The 18,334-nt window shown below is 43.4% G+C and overlaps 1 protein-coding gene across 6 annotated transcripts in view; it reads right to left on the minus strand.

Moving 5' to 3' along the window:
- Positions 1–18,334, minus strand: part of LOC311107871 (E3 ubiquitin-protein ligase RNF130-like) — a 96,084-nt gene that overhangs the window by 60,526 nt on the left and 17,224 nt on the right. For all 6 annotated transcript variants that reach the window (XM_084150448.1, XM_084150446.1, XM_084150449.1 and 3 more), the window contains exon 3: positions 4,754–4,948. In XM_084150448.1, the coding sequence (XP_084006574.1) occupies positions 4,754–4,948 (195 nt within the window). The remainder of the gene's footprint in view (positions 1–4,753; positions 4,949–18,334) is intronic.

The raw sequence follows: 18,334 nt of genomic DNA on the forward strand, positions 1-18,334 counted from the left end.
CGTGTGTTTTTGTTCTACCTCATGTTATTTTTAGTACTACATAGTTATTGATTACTGCATGGTTGGGTTTAGAGCTTGCAAGAAAGGCATGTCACTGTACTTGTGCACCTCCCCCAACCTTCCCTCCTCTCCCTTCCCCTCTCTCTCCTCCCTTCCCCCTCCCTCTTCCTTCCCATCTCTTACCTTCCCTCCTCCCCCTCCCTCGCTCTATTCCTCCCCCTCTCCCCCCCTCCCACTCGCCCTCCCTCTCCCACTCCCTCCTCTCCCACTGCCTCTCGCCCTCTCCCTCCCTCCCTCCCCCTCTCCCACTCCCTCTCGCCCTCCTCTCCCACTCCCACTCCCTCTCGCCCTCTCCCCCCTCCCTCTCGCCCTCTTCCTCCCCCTCTATTCCTCCCCCCCTCCTCTCCCTCCCTCCCTCCTCTCCCTCCCTCCCCCTCCCTCTCGCCCTCTTCCTCCCCCTCTATTCCTCCCCCTCCTCTCCCTCCCTCTCCTCTCCCACTCCCTCTCGCCCTCCTCTCCCTGTCCACCTCTCTCGCACTCTCCCACTCCCTCCCTCCCACCCACCCCCTCTTCTCCCACTCCCTCCCTCCAACTCTAAACAATTATCTGTAAATCTCCACAGCTAAGTCTCCAGACAGGCATTCACCACAGTGGAAAACAGAGAGATCCGGGCAGGCACGTGCCCAGGCATGTTTTCATGCCACCCTCTCTGGCTTTGTTTTATAGGTGGTCCTTAAGGGCTGAACCCAGATCTGCTGTGATGGCTTGCTTCCAGATATTGATCCAAGGTCTGGTTTTTGTTTTTTCCCCTAATGGTTAAGGGTATGATTTGGGTAAGGTAAGCTGTTCCTAGACCTGTGACATGCCAGTCAGCACAGTAACAATGTTGCCAGTGTGCCGCCTTCTGCGAGGCTGATGTCTATCTCTGACCTATATCTCCACACAACATCTCTGGTATGCCCTTATCTCTCTAGCACTGTGTCAGTGCAGCTACTGCACACACAACATACACACACACACTACCACCCTAGACCCACTTCAATTTGCTTACCGCCTCAATAGATCCACAGGCGATGCAAACGCCATCACACTGCCCTATCCCATCTGGACAAGAGGAATACCTATGTAAGAATGCTGTTCATTGACTATAGCTCAGCATTCAACACCATAGTAGCCTCCAAGCTCATCATTAAGCTCGAGGCCCTGGGTCTGAACCCCACCCTGTGCAACTGGGTCATGGACTTCCTGACGGGCCGCCACCAGGTGGTGAAGGTAGGAAACAACATCTCCACTTCGCTGATCCTCAACACTGGGGCCCCACAAGGGTGCGTGCTCAGCCCCATCCTGTACTCCCTGTTCACCCATGACTGTGTGGCCAAGCATGCCTCCAACTCAATCATCAAGTTTGCAGTCGACAACAGTAGTAGGCTTGATTACCAACAATGACGAGACCGCCTACAGGGAGGAGGTGAGGGCTCTGGGAGTGTGGTGCTAGGAAAATACCTTTCACTCAACATTAACAAAACAAAGGAGATGATCGTGGACTTCAGGAAACATCAGAGGGTGCACCCCCCTATCCACATCGACAGGACCGCAGTGGAGAAGGTGGAATGCTTCAAGTTCTTTGGCGTACACATCACCGACAAACTGAAATGGTCCACCCACGCAGACAGTGTAGTGAAGAAGGCGCAACAGAGCCTCTTCAACCTCAGGAGGCTGAAGAAATTCGGCTTAGCACCTAAAACACTCACAAACTTTTACAGATGCACAATTGAGAGCATCCTGTCAGGCTGTATCACCGCCTGGTACAGCAACTGCACTGCCCGCAACCGCAGGGCTCTCCAGAAGGTGGTACGGTCTGCTGAACGCATTACCGGGGGCAAACTACCCACCCTCCAAGACACATACAGCACCCGATATCATAGGAAGGCCAAAAAGATCATCAAGGACATCAATCACCCGAGCCACTCCCTGTTCACCCCGCTATCATCCAGAAGGCGAGGTCAGTACAGGTGCATCAAAGCTGGGACCGAGAGAATGAAAAACAGCTTCTATCTCAAGGCCATCAGACTGTTAAATAGCCATCACTAGCACATTTGAGGCTGCTGCTGCCTATTGAAATCGCTGGCCACTTTAAGAAATGGAACACTAGTCACTGTAATAATGTTTACATATCTTGCGCTACTCATCTCATATGTATATACTGCATTCTATTCTATAATATTCTACTGTATCTTAGTCCATGCCGCTCTGTCATTGCTTGTCCATATATGTACAGTGGGGAAAAAAAGTATTTAGTCAGCCACCAATTGTGCAAGTTCTCCCACTTAAAAAGATGAGAGGCCTGTAATTTTCATCATAGGTACACGTCAACTGTGACAGACAAATTGAGATTTGTTTCTCTCCAGAAAATCACATTGTAGGATTTTTTATGAATTTATTTGCAAATTATGGTGGAAAATAAGTATTTGGTCACCTACAAACAAGCAAGATTTCTGGCTCTCACAGACCTGTAACTTCTTCTTTAAGAGGCTCCTCTGTCCTCCACTCGTTACCTGTATTAATGGCACCTGTTTGAACTTGTTATCAGTATAAAAGACACCTGTCCACAACCTCAAACAGTCACACTCCAAACTCCACTATGGCCAATACCAAAGAGCTGTCAAAGGACACCAGAAACAAAATTGTAGACCTGCACCAGGCTGGGAAAACTGAATCTGCAATAGGTAAGCAGCTTGGTTTGAAGAAATCAACTGTAGGAGCAATTATTAGGAAATGGAAGACATACAAGACCACTGATAATCTCCCTCGATCTGGGGCTCCACGCAAGATCTCACCCCGTGGGGTCAAAATGATCACAAGAACGGTGAGCAAAAATCCCAGAACCACACGGGGGGACCTAGTGAATGACCTGCAGAGAGCTGGGACCAAAGTAACAAAGCCTACCATCAGTAACACACTACGCCGCCAGGGACTCAAATCCTGCAGTGCCAGACGTGTCCCCCTGCTTAAGCCAGTACATGTCCAGGCCCGTCTGAAGTTTGCTAGAGTGCATTTGGATGATCCAGAAGAGGATTGGGAGAATGTCATATGGTCAGATGAAACCAAAATATAACTTTTTGGTAAAAACTCAACTCGTCGTGTTTGGAGGACAAAGAATGCTGAGTTGCATCCAAATAACACCATACCTACTGTGAAGCATGGGGGTGGAAACAAATACAATTTGATTTGATTTGAAGTATGTGCACAGCACACATACATCACATCTGTGCATTCTTCTTCCCTCAAAGTCAAATCCATATACAGTATATCCCGTGACATTAATAAATAACTCCCACCCCATGATAAATGACGTGCATTTCAGGCAAACAGCGATCGATACTGAATAGTATGCGCTCGGGGGAACTATCAGCATTCCACCGTTCGTTCATGGTAGAAAATTACCTTATAAATTAGTGATGGGATCCCTTCTATATTTATAAACAGCCCATCAATTCCACCCAGATTAGTGATGGGATCCCTTCTGACTCCCTCTCTCTACCCCTCCCACTCCCTCCCTCTACCCCTCCCACTTCTTCCCTCTACCCCTCCCTCCCTCCCACTCCCTCCCTCCCCTCCCACTCCCTCCACCCCTCTACCCCTCCCACTCCCTCCCTCCCTCCCCCACTCCCCCTCCCTCTCTCTACCCCTCCCCCTCCCTCTCTCTACCCCTCCCACTCCCCCTCCCTCTCTCTACCCCTCCCACTTCCTCTCTATACACCTCCCACTCCCTCTTTCCACTTCCTCCATCCCTTTCCCTTGCTTCTCCTCCCGTTGCTAAGGTCTATGGATGCTATACAATATTTCTCACTGTGTTTTCTTTCATCCCCTCTCTCCCTTCTTCTCAGTGTTTCCTTACCTCGCTCCTCCCGTGTCCAGTCCTCTAACCAACACTGTCTGCCTGCCTGTATTCCCAAATATCTGCTCCTCAGTGCTCTAGTGATGCTACACCAGCTCCCGCCCCCTTTCTCTCTCCCCCTCTCTCTTCACCTCCTCACTTGAATCTTTCTTTATTGTCTCATTCATGCAGGCTTTTCAACGCTAGCTTGAATTAGCTCAGGGTATCCCCTGGGGTGGGGTGACGCTAAGGTGACGTGCAAAACAGCTCTAGGCTAGCTGTCAGCTACTGTCACTCAATCACTCATACAGGAGCCTCATTCATGAAGTATCTGGTTATATTATAATGGATGTTGTTTTTAGACATACTTCATGGAAAAAGTTGTGATCCCAAAGGTCAGAATGTCTGACTGTACATTGTGACTGAGGCAGTGATGGTAGCAATGACACAGCAGGCTATCTGGCTATAAAGTCCATATAACAAGAGCCATACAAAATGCCATACAAACAAGCCATATGAATAGGATGTATATACAATGAACCCATTTAAATAGGCCAAGCCATACGTACCCATAATAATATGACTCCCTGGTCATGCATAAGCCATATGAATAATAACCCATATGAATATATCTAGATGGTGTCCTCCATGGAGTTGTTGTAGATGAGTCAAATCAAAAACCATATACAAGCCATATATAGTCCTTAAGCCATATAATTAATACATTTTTATTTTATGCTTTATTGTCACATACACTGGATAGGTGCAGTGAAATGTGTTGTTTTACAGGGTCAGCCATAGTAGTACGGCACCCCTGGAGTTAAGTGCCTTGGCCGTATAAACAACCCATTTGAATATGCCACTATGTGACCTCACCTTCGTGGCCCATCTTGACAGTGTCCTCATTGGAGTTGTTGTTGTAGATGAGCACGGCGGAGGCGTTGAAGGCCGAGGCCTTGAGGATCTTCTCCTTGAAGGTGCAGTTGCCGCGCTGCAGCAAGGCCACCCAGTGCCCCGTCCGGGGAGGCACCACGAATCGAGTGTGGGGGTCGCAGCCCTGGCGGTCCACCACTGGAGAGGAGAAGAGTGAAGGGTTAGGAACCATACCAGGCTGTATAAAATGGTGAGTGGTGTCAGTGTATTTGAAGGGCTGCTGATAAACTACTTATAACTCATTAATATGTCATTGAGTAATCAAATAAAAGTGATTGTAAATCTAAAGTTATAGCATGGAACTAGTGTTGGGGTTCACCCCTGCACAGATACAGCATAGAGGAGAGAGGGTCAGAACACACACACACAAACAAACAAACAAAAACACAAAAACACAGCTCAGTCTCTGTGAGTTGCTTAACCTTTACCAGTGTATAAAGCAGTTTAAAATGCACACAGCTGCCTATGGACAGCAGCCACTAGCTCACATTTCGGTGTAACTAAGAAACACAGTTTAACAAATCCACAACCAGGAAATCCAGTTGCTTATAATGGGTCACTATAGCAAAACAAATCACACCAATAAAGCTAAGTATTGCACGGAGTGACTGCCGAGAAGACAATAAATAAAAAAGGGTTACACATTAAGTAGAAAGCATGATCTGGTTACAAAATGGGCAGTTCTTCAGTAGCTAGCTGTCAATCAGGTCAATGTTGTGTAGTAGCCATGCATGCCCTGCTAAACCAGTGGACTGCAATGCTTTTCATTTCGGCAGGAACCCATGACAAAACATGCTATGTGCATCTAAAATGGCACCCTATTCCTTATATAATTCACTACTTTTGACATACAATGCCTTCAGAAAGTATTCACACCCGTTGACTTTTTCCCCCTTTTGTCGTGTTAAAGGCTGAATTTAAAATGGATTAAATTGAGATTTTTGTGTCAGGCCTACACACAATACCCCATAATGTCAAAGTGGAATTACGTTTTATTTTAGTTTTGACAAATTAATTAAAAATGAAAATCTGAAATGTATCGAGTCAATAAGCATTCAACACCTTTGTTATGTCAAGCCTAAATAAGTTCAGGAGTAAAAATTTGCTTAAGTCACATAATAAGTTGAATGGACTCTGTGCAATAACAGTGTTCAACATTATTTTTTAAATGACTACCTCATCTCTGTACCCCACACATACAATAATCTGTAAGGTCTCTCAGTCGAGCAGTGAATTTCAAACACAGATTCAACCACAAAGACCAGAGAGGTTTTCCAATGCCTCACAAAGAAGGGCACCTATTTTAAAAAGCAGACATTGAATATCCCTTTGAGCATGGTGGTTATTAACTACACTTTGGATGGTGTATCAACACAACCAGTCACTACAAAGAATACAGGCGTCCTTCCTAACTCAGTTGCCGGAGAGGAAGGACACCGCTCACGGATTTCACCATGAGGCCAATGGTGACTAAAATAGTTAGACGTTAATGGCTGTGATAGGAGAAAACTGAGGATGGATCAACACCATTGCAGTTACTCCACAATACTAACCTAATTGACAGAGTGAAAAGGAAGCCTGTACAGAATAAATAATATTCCAAAACATGCATCCTGTTTGCAACAAGGCACTAAAAGTAATACTGCAAAAAATGTCCAGAATACAAAGTGTTATGTTTGAGGCAAATCCAATACAACACTTTACTGAGTACTACTCTCCATATATTTTCAAGCATAGTGATGGCTGCATCATGTTATGGGTATGCTTGTAATCGTTAAGGACTGGGGACTTTTTCAGGATAAAAATAAATGGAATGGAGCAAAGCACAGGCAAAATCCTAGAGGAAAACCTGCTTCAGTCTGCTTTCCACCAGACACTGGGAGATGAATTCACCTTTCAGCAGGACAATAACCTAAAACACAAGGCCAAATCTGCACTTCAGTTGCTTTCCAAGAAGACAGTGAATGTTCCTGAGTGGCTGAGTTACAGCTTTGACTTAAATCTTCTGTACTTTAAAATCTATGGCAAGACCTGAAAATGGTTGTCTAGCAATTAATTTTACAGAGCTTTTTGAAAAGAATAAATGGGCAAATGTTGCACAATCCAGGTGGGGATAGCTCTTAGAAGCGTACCCAGAAAGACAGCTGTAATCGCTGCCAAAGGTGCTTCTACAAAGTATTGACTCAGGGATGTGAATATTTATCTAATTTACATATGTCTGTATTTAATTTTCAATACATTTACAAACATTTCTAAAAACATGTTTTCACATTGTCATTATGGGATAATCTATTTTAAATTCAGGCTGTAACAACAAAATGTGGAATAAGTCAAGGGGTATGAATACTTTCTGAAGTGCAATACTGTGTGTCTAAAATTATACCCTATTCCCAATATAGTGCACTACTTTCGACATATGGTATGATACTTTTGACGAGGGCCGGCATAGGGCTCTGGTCAAAAGTAGTGCACTATAATATAGGGAACAGGGTGCCAATTCGGGTAACGGTAAACAACACACAACAGCACGAATGAGTCCCTGTGCATATGGTCAATAAACAGGCCGGTCCAAAAACAGATGGATCAAAATGCCGGTTTAACACTAAAGCAGTCATTTGGACTGCTCATTATTACTCTGCTATTTTATTTATTTATACTTTACCCCTTTTTTCTCCCCAATTGGTAGTTACGATTTTGTCTCATCGCTGCAACTCTCCAACGGACTCGGGAGAGGCGAAGGTCGAGAGCCATGCTTCCTCCGAAACATGACCTGCCAAGCTGCACTGCTTCTTGGCACACTGCTCGCTTAACCCGGAAGACAGCCGCACCAATGTGTCGGAGGAAACACCGTCCAACCGACGACCGAAGTCAGCTTGCAGGCGCCCGGCCTGCCTCATGGAGTCACTAGAGCACGATGAGCCAAGGAAATCCCACCGGCCAAACCCTCCCCTAAACCGGACGACGCTGGGCCAATTATGCGCTGCCCCATGGGACTCCCGGTCACGGCCGGCTGTGACACAGCCTGGGATCGAACCAAAGGCTGTAGTGGCGCCTCAGCACTGTGATGCAGCCACTTGGGAGGCCCAACTCTGCCATTTTTAAAGTCATGCCCCCCTCTGTCCTTGACTTTCCTAAATACGTCTATATAACACCCTGTTGTTGTAAGAATCTTAATATCACAAACAGATCTGGAGTTATAACCAATTTTAGGAGGGCATGTCATTTTTTGAACGGTTTTCCCCCATTGCCCGTTCTTCTCCCAACAGTGGAAGGTGCCGTGTCCAGTTGATAATCACCCTGATAATTGCCTCAAAACTGAACCTAAACCACACCGCAACTAATTTCACACATAACAACAAATGAAACGTTGAGAGAGGAGAGAGGATAGAACATTTTTGGAAAAGGGCTTGTAAGTAAGCATTTCACGGTAAAGTCTACACCTGTTGTATTCGGCGCATGTGACAAATAACATTTGATTTTATTAAAAAAATTAAGTATCAGTATGATGGGGAGAAAGTGGGAGAATGGGTGAGATAATGAGAGAGGGGAAGCGAACGATACATCATTATGTAATCACCAATTGTGAATGAAGAACAGGGCGGCCCATTCTATTGTATTGATCTATTCTAATTATAATCTCAAAGTGGTATGTACCCTTATCAGTCCACCGAATCCAAGCAGACTTAGTGCACTCTGGCCTACTTGGTGTACACAGTGTGAGCGTGCTTATGGCAAGAAGACCAAGACGAATGGATGCACATGCTGCATTAATTATTTTTATTTGCTTAATATTGCAGATAGATTGTAACTTCCATCAATGTAATTGTCTGCATCACTTCCAATCCCCCATGTTTATTTTTATATATATACACACACACACACACACACACACACACACACACACACACACACATCCTTAAAAATATATATATATTTCCCTTTATTACTTTCCAACCCCACCACCCCTTCCCTAATTGGAGTAAACTAGTGAACAACAATGCTTAGGCCTCTACTTCCAGCTTATACTTACTATATACATTTTATGGACAATTAATAATTATATTTTGTTAGTTTTTTCTCCTGAACTTCTTCTACTCTCAACCTCTCTGATCATTTTCATGCACATGCTGCGTTAGCGTTGCTACACAATCTGAATGAAAACGACTCAGATGGTGGGAAAGAAATGAATAATGACATCTCTGATGAGTATTCTTCTGATTCTGTGCCTCAGACTGAACCTACACCTCCGAGGCCTAAGCCAAAAAAGCCAGAACGGTGCACACTGAGCATGTGCCTGTGCCACCACCAAATGAAACGGTGAGACAGGAGAGGAGAAGAACGGCACAGTTTGTATAGAACAAGCCAGTGACAATGCTACAGGCTATTATCAGCACAAAATGTCATCACAAAGAGCAGGCCTTACATCTCAAGCAAAAAACAACATCAGCAACGCACTCACCATCTTTCATTGTTTATGTGACATGGACATGCTCCAATTGATGCCATTGCGTGAAGACGCACACCATGTAAGCACGAGCTGACAATAATTGACTTTTTGTGACTGCTGTCATATCGACACATTCATTATAATGACATTATTGCTTTTGTGCTGATTTTCACTATTTATCAAGCACACTTGGTGCTTGTAGTGATTAGGCTACTGATGTTTTCATCATTTGACAGTACTTCTTGCTGTCCGTGTGTCTTGGTGATGGGGTATTTTATTTTGTCGTTATGAAAAGAAGCTCTTACCGCGTTCCAACACATATGCTCTGTTTCATAGTTGTAATATGTTGTTTACATATAGCCTACAGTATTCTAATGTTACCTAAGACCTTCATAAACACAAATGATTAATTTTGCAATAGCATATATGAAATGTATTAATTACACTGTTAGAATGTTGCAGTCAGAATGACTGCTCATTAGCTTGAAGTGGGGTCCCTCGAGGCCCAGCAGTTCTACTGTTAATAGCAGAGACCCAGCACACTGAGGGCTGAGGCTGGGCTGATACAATCCAAGGTCACAGACATTGATTGTGTTTCAGAAAGGCGAGGAAGGAGAAGAATGAGAGTGTGTTTCTGCTTTTCAGCGTCCTTTCTTGTTCCAGTAAACACTCAAATCAGCTCTGATGGATCCGTGCATTAAAATAATGTAATGCGAGCTTGTGTGAGTGTGTGTGTCTCTACTAGGGAGTGGCGATTGATAGTTTATTCTGTGAGTGAGGGTGTGATCTATTATGAATGTGTGTGTAGTTGTTGGTGTATTTGCGTGTGTGTTTGTGTGTGTTTACCCCTCTTTCCCTCTGTCCTCTGGTGCATGATGGTGGCATGGTCTCTATCCTGTAAGTTCACCTTCCAGGGACACACACTCAGACAGACAGTGAAATATTCATCAGGCTGCAGTGTCAACACTACGGAGCAGATGCTCACTGTCCCCATGAGATTTAATCTGTGTGTGTGTGGCTCATTGAGTCAGTCCTGAGGTGTGTGTGTGTGTGTGTGTGTGTGTGTGTGTGTGTGTGTGTGTGTGTGTGTGTGTGTGTGTGTGTGTGTGTGTGTGTGTGTATATATATATATATATATATATATATATATATATATATATATATATATATATATGTCTATATCTGCATGCGTGTGTTTATTATAGTTGAGTGCATAATGAAAAGCAGTTAATTTAACTTAATTTAAATTCCTTGAATTTAAGAGACAACACACAAAGAGCGTACTCTTTCACGTACAGTACCAGTCAAAAGTTTGGACACAGCTACTCATTCAAGGGTTTTTCTTTATTTTTACATTGTAGAATAATAGTGAAGAACTATGAAACAACACATATGGAATCATGTAGCAGCCAAAAAGTGTTAAACATATCCAAATATATTTTATATTTGAGATTCTTCAAAGTAGCCACCCTTTGCCTTAATGACAGCTTTGCACACTCTTGGCATTCTCTCAACCAGCTTCATGGGGAATGCTTTTCCAACAGTCTTAAAGAAGTTCCCACATATGCTGCGCACTTGTTGGCTGCTTTTCCTTCACTCTGCGGTCCAACTCATCCCAAACCATCTCAATTGGGTTGAGGTTGGGTGATTGTGGAGGCCAGGTAATTTGATGAAGCACTCCATCACTCTCCTTGGTCGAATAGTCCTTACACAGCCTGGAGATGTGTTTCGGGTTATTGTCCTGTTGAAAAACAAATGATAGTCCCACAAAGCACAAACCAGATGGGATGGCATATCGCTGCAGAATGCTGTGGTAGACGTGCTGGTTAAGTGTGCCTTGAATTCTAAATAAATCACGACAGTGTCACCAGCAAAGCACCCCCACACCATCACACCACCTCCTCCATGCTTCACGGTGGGAACTACACATGCGGATATCATCCGTTCACCTACTCTGCGTCACAAAGACACGGCGGTTGGAACCAAAAATGTGGACTCATCAGACCAAAGGACAGATTTCCACCGGTCTAATGTCCATTGCTCATGTTTCTTGGCCCAAGCAAGTCTCTTCTTCTTATTGGTGTCCTTTAGTAGTGGTTTCTTTGCAGCAATTCGACCATGAAGGCCTGATTCACACAGTTTCCTCTGAACAGTTGATGTTCAGATGTGTCTGTTACTTGAACTCTGTGAAGCATTTATTTGGGCTGCAATCTGAGGTGCAGTTAACTCTAATGAACTTATCCTCTGCAGCATAGGTAACTCTGGGTCTTCCTGTCCTGTGGCGGTCCTCAGGAGAGCCAGTTTCATCATTGTGCTTGATGGTTTTTGCGACTGCACTTGAAGAAACTAAAAGTTCTTGAAATGTTCCGGATTGACTGACCTTCATGTCTTAAAGTAATGATGGACTGTCGTTTATCTTTGCTTATTTTAGCTGTTCTTGCTATAATATGGAATATCTTCTGTATACCACCCCTACCTTGTCACAACACAACTGATTGGCTAAAATGCATTAAGAAGGAAATAAATTCCACAAATTAACTTTTAACAAGGCACACCTGTTAATTGAAATGCATTCCAGGTGACTACCTCATGAAGCTGGTTGAGAGAATGCCAAGAGTGTGCAAAGCTGTCATCAAGGCAAAGGGTGGCTAAAATATAAAATATATTTTGATCTGTTTAACACTTTTCTGGTTACTATATGATTCCATATGTGTTATTTCATAGTTTTGATGTCTTCACTATTATTTTAAAATGTAGACACCAGTAAAAAATAAAGAAAAACCCTGGAATGAGTAGGTGTCCAAACTTTTGACTGGTACTGTAAGTAACGTTATCATTAACTAAACTTAGACTAATCACACACAGGCCGTACAGACTTTCAACACACATACACAAAACTAACCACCCAAATGTGCCCCAAACCAAACAAGCGCATACTTCATCCACAGCCTGGTAAAACGTGAGCAGCAGGTCAATAGCTCTTAGTAGAGACTCAGGTAGTGCGGTACAGTACTTGACTGTTCACTGTAAAAGGCTGCAGTCAGGATGACTTCTATTCACTTAATTCAATGCCGTGGGAGCCATGCCTGACATTCATTTTAGCCTAATGAACAGGCACTCATGCAGGAAGGATGATTTAAAGTGGCAATTTGCAGCTCAAACAATAACAAAGTGGCTCCCCGCCACTGATTTGGTAAAGAGCTGAGGGATGGGGCTGGAGAAATGTAACCTCAAATACAGACAGAGCTATGGATACAAGAACTGACTATCCATGATATAACAATTATAGTTTGAACCATGTTTGGAGGCTATACAGTGTTTGTTTACATTTACATTTTTTACAAACAAAGGAGTAAAACATATTCTTCAAATATCAATGGGCATACATCATTAATTTAAAAGTCTAAAAATTGATGCAGCAACTGCAGATCGCACCTTTAAGGGTGCGTGCATGTGAGGGCGTGTGTGTGATGATGTGAACATGTACAGTGGGGAGAACAAGTATTTGATACACTGCCGATTTTGCAGGTTTTCCTACTTACAAAGCATGTAGAGGTCTGTAATTTTTATCATAGGTACACTTCAACTGTGAGAGACGGAATCTAAAACAAAAATCCAGAAAATCACATTGTATGATTTTTAAGTAATTAATTTGCATTTTATTGCATGACATAAGTATTTGATCACCTACCAACCAGTAAGAATTCCAGCTCTCACAGACCTGTTAGTTTTTCTTTAAGAAGCCCTCCTGTTCTCCACATTACCTGTATTAACTGCACCTGTTTGAACTTGTTACCTGTATAAAAGACACCTGTCCACACACTCAATCAAACAGACTCCAACCTCTCCACAATGGCCAAGATCAGAGAGCTGTGTAAGGACATCAGGGATACAATTGTAGACCTGCACAAGGCTGGGATGGGCTACAGGACAATAGGCAAGCAGCTTGGTGAGAAGGCAACAACTGTTGGCGCAATTATTAGAAAATTGAAGAAGTTCAAGATGACGGTCAATCACCCTCGGTCTGGGGCTCCATGCAAGATCTCACCTTGTGGGGCATCAATGATCATGAGGAAGGTGAGGGATCAGCCCAGAACTACACGGCAGGACCTGGTCAATGACCTGAAGAGAGCTGGGACCACAGTCTCAAAGAAAACCATCAGTAACACACTACCACGTCATGGATTAAAATCCTGCAGCGCACGCAAGGTCCCCCTGCTCAAGCCAGTGCATGTCCAGGCCCGTCTGAAGTTTGCCAATGACCATCTGGATGATCCAGAGGAGAAATGGGAGAAGGTCATGTGGTCTGATGAGACAAAAATAGAGCTTTTTGGTCTAAACTCCACTCGCCGTGTTTGGAGGAAGAAGAAGGATGAGTACAACCCCAAGAACACCATCCCAACCGTGAAGCATGAAGGTGGAAACATCATTCTTTGGGGATGCTTTTCTGCAAAGGGGACAGGACGACTGCACCGTATTGAGGGGAGGATGGATGGGGCCATGTATCGCGAGATCTTGGCCAACAACCTCCTTCCCTCAGTAAGAGCACTGAAGATGGGTCGTGGCTGGGTCTTCCAGCATGACAACGACCCGAAACACACAGCCAGCGCAACTAAGGAGTGGTTCCGTAAGAAGCATCTCAAGGTCCTGGAGTGGCCTAGCCAGTCTCCAGACCTGAACCCAATAGAAAATCTTTGGAGGGAGCTGAAAGTCCGTATTGCCCAGCGACAGCCCCGAAACCTGAAGGATCTGGAGAAGGTCTGTATGGAGGAATGGGCCAAAATCCCTGCTGCAGTGTGTGCAAACCTGGTCAAGACCTACAGGAAACGTATGATCTCTGTAATTGCAAAAAGGTTTCTGTACCAAATATTAAGTTCGCTTTTCTGATGTATCAAATACTTATGTCATGCAATAAAATGCAAATTAATTACTTAAAAATCATACAATGTGATTTTCTGGATTTTTATTTTAGATTCCGTCTCTCACAGTTGTGTACCTATGATAAAAATTACAGACCTCTACATGCTTTGTAAGTAGGAAAACCTGCAAAATCGGCAGTGTATCAATAACTTGTTCTCCCCACCTGTATGGGGGAGGAAATGCACACAAATGTAATCTTAATAAACCGCCTTCCAGGCGAATTTGGAGTGTCAGCACTATCCCATTCCTGAACATTTACAGTGCCTTCAGAAAGTATTTTGTTGACCTATTTTGTTGTCTTACAGCCTGAATTCAAAATGTATTGAAATACTTTTTCTTCACCCATCTACACACAATACCCCATAATGGCAAAGTCAAAACATGTTTTTAGAAATGTTTGTAAAGTGTATTGAAAATGAAATACAGAAATCTCATTTACATAAGTTATTCACACATTTGCACTGTCAACTATGGGACCTTATATAGACAGGTGTGTTTCTTTCTAAATCATGTCCAAACAATTGTAGACATGAAATGCTTTGAAAAGCTGGCTATGGCTCAACACCATCATCCCAGAAACCCTAGACCCACTCCAATTCACATACCGCCCCAACAGATCCACAGATGATGCAATCTCAACTGCACTCCACACTTATCCAGGTGGGAAAGGATAAAAGAACACCTACCTGAGAATGCTGTTCATTTACTACAGCTCAGCGTTCAACACCATAGTGCCCTCCAAGCTCATCACTAAGCTAAGGACCCTGGGACTGAACACCTCTCTCTGCAACTGGATCCTGGACTTCCTGACGGGCTGCCCCCAGGTAGTGAGGGTAGGCAATAACGCACACACGCATGCACATTACCTCAATTACCTTGTACCCCTGCACATTGACTCAGGACCGGTAGTCCTTGTATATAGCCTTGTTATTGTTATTTTATTGTGTTACTATTTCCTTTTTTTTATTGAGCAAATGTCTTACTTTTTAACTCTGCATTGTTGGGAAAGGGCTCGTAAGTAAGCATTTCACGGTAAAGTCTACACCTGTTGTACTTGGCGCATGTGACAAATACAATTGAATTTGAGTAGCAGTAGTAGCAGCAGAAATTGTAGTAGTAGCAGTAGTAATAGTAGTAGTATTAGTAGCAGGAGTAGCAGTAGTAGTAGTAGTAGTAGTAGTAGTAGTAGCAACAGTAGTAGCAGTATTAGCAGTATTGGTAGCAGTAGTAGTAGCAGTAGCAACCATTCCAGGGAAAAGTGACTTTACCACATGGTTGAACAGTTTCTCAGCGCTCCAATCATTTGCACATATTGATTGGGCCAGGTTTTAGCTAAATTTGAAGTTTTAGCTACATTTGATGGTTTTGGCACTTAGTATTGACAGTTAAGGTCTGCCTTCGAGGCATTGGAATTGGCAGTTGGGGCATGCGCACAGGACATGCACAGACCCACCCACAATGCTCAATATATCTATTTCAGGGCTGACATTGGATGGCTGAGCCACCCTGACTCTGAAAATGATGAAGTTGGCCTACTGTTGAAAGAGCACAGTATTCCATCTCATATGAAGGGATGGGATCAAATCAAAAGCTTACAATATAACCCAGAAAAGCTGTAAGTAAATCACTATGCGCGCGTGCACACACAGTACAGTATGACAAACGCAGAGCATAATGATGATTACCCAGAGTGCCTGAGGGTGAACGGTATCCCAGAAGCCTACGCTGCCATCAATACTCATTAAATGGGTAGACAGTAATTAAGGGTCACAGAGTTTGTTTTAATCATCATTGGCATTCTAAATTTGGGACATGGGCTATAGTGGAAAGATGTGAACTGAACACCCACACCACATGATAAGCAGAGTATTGCTGCTTGAAATTATGAAGTACCCTTTATTATTTTCACCCGAGGTAAGTTTATATGAAATGAGTTGTCCAACATTTGAACTGATAAGCCAATTGACCATCCGCTGACTAATAAGCTGACTCCATAGAAATTCAACCACAGGAGGCATGGCCCAGTTCTCAGGCTTAAAAACCCTACATGCATGCATGGTAATGTACAGCGGAACCGTCAGAGCATTTGCACTAGCCCTTATAGCAAAGCCCCTTGAAAACAGACTGGAAACCACCATTTATAGTGTATGTCACTACAAAGACGATGCTAATGTTCGCCTCAGGGTCATTTTCATTCCTACTAATACATTACGATGCAATTCAGAACCTTGTTTCTGAAGCGCCTTCTTGGGTGAGATATTCAAATCGGAAAAAGTCAGATGCATACATGCAATGCTGTGGTGTTAAGTTACTTGCTAGCCACTGATAGTGTGTTAACAACAGTGTGTGTGGAGTGACTCAGAGCAATGTTGAACTATGCAGTGTGGAGAACAAGAATAGGAAGCTTGAATCGGACCCGACAACACAGGAAGACCCGATAACACAGGAAAACCGCTGCTGGTATGCATGGCGCCAACCGTTTGTGAGATATTGGTGGAGTTTGAACCCACGAAAGCACCTGTTCCTCTTCAACATCTCACTTCTATGTGCTTGGCATGATGGCATATATACAGAGAGAGAGGCATTTAGAGGAAGGACATCTGTGTACTGAACATCACAGCATTGCAAAGCTAACCTCAAAGTGAAACTGTCAAAAGTGGGATGTTGTGAAACGCAGTAGTGTTAAACTGAAACATACTTCTGTAAACCGCCAGACTTGCTCAACTGCCATTTCAGAGGTGTCTTAAGCCCTATTCGGAAGGGATACGTTTTACTGTGGGAGCTCAGGTAATGTAATTATTTGCAAAAGCACAAATCACCACTTCTGTTATTTTAGTCCTCTCCGAATCTGCCATGTTAGTAATTTTTATTATCCCAGCCCTAAAAACATACTATTTTTCAGCAAACTCCCAGGTCCTCTGATAATACTTATACCATGCGAATCATCATCCCTGTGTTTTGAGGGATATTACAGAGTTGAACAGGTGGTGCATTCAGCTTGGGTAAGAAAATGGGAACACATTCATGCTTAAAAGTGCTATGCATGTAGCTGTTGTCATATCAACTTTCCTCTCTTTTAAAAGAAGTGGAAGATATTGTGCCAATGAATTCATAAATTGCCAACTATGTCAGTTAATAGTTCTTATTGACACGCATTATTATTTTGACTTTCTCCAAACTGAAGGCCATTAGGCCAATATTAGGCTATCCCTAGAAATATGAAATATCTTCACACCTAGAAGGGCCTCCAGACTTCCGTCATAACGGTCAATTTTGAATGAGGAAAAAAAAGAATTACAGGGGTAGTTTGGGAAAACTAATACCGTCCCAATCAACCACTGGAAAATAGACATGCTGGGGTAATAATGACATAATGAGCGTTCTATAGTAATACTAGTCCCGTGCGAATAGGGCTATTAGTGAACATACTGTATCTTTATCAGATTAGTTTTTCAACCAAAAAAGTTCTTAAACTTTGATGGGGGTGGGGGCCACAAAAAAATCTAAACTCATCAGGAAGTGCTGCAGTGGCTCGTGCGTCTGTGTACCCACATCCATACAGAGCCCACCTTGCGAGCAAAACACTTTAGCGACCCCCCTCTTGACAGCAAAGAGAAAAAAAATGTCAGTTTTAGAGTTCATTTCCTGCAATTTGACACATTTTGCCATCGGTTGGAGATAAAATGTTGCAGTTTAAAAGCAAGTTTGCTGCAATTCTACACATTTTGACATGGGGCGGAGAGAAGATTTAGCCATTTTATAACAAATTTAATACAATTCTACTCATTTTTCCATCAGGTAGAGAGAAAAATTAGCAGTTTTACAGCTAATTTCCTGTAATCCCACAGATTTTGCCATAGGGTGGAGTGAAATGTTTGCGGTTTTTAATATGATATTTGACTGAGAGTGATTAACAAAATACCCCCGGTTGGTAATTCGACCATGATTGCTAGAAGTTTAGAACAGCTTACCAATCTAAAAACAATTAGCTGACATGGGCTAATTGAGTTGGATAATGTGAGCCAACTGAGCAAAGTGAGTCTGACAAGGTTATGTAATACAGTGTTTCCCAACTCCAGTGCTTGAGTACCCCCAACAACTCCAACAAAAATGTGTGCTGTTGGAGGTACTAGAGGAATGGATTTGGGAAACGTATT

The sequence above is a fragment of the Coregonus lavaretus genome (genome assembly GCF_964263955.1).
Source record: "Coregonus lavaretus genome assembly, chromosome: 32".
Classification (NCBI taxonomy): Eukaryota; Metazoa; Chordata; class Actinopteri; order Salmoniformes; family Salmonidae; genus Coregonus; species Coregonus lavaretus.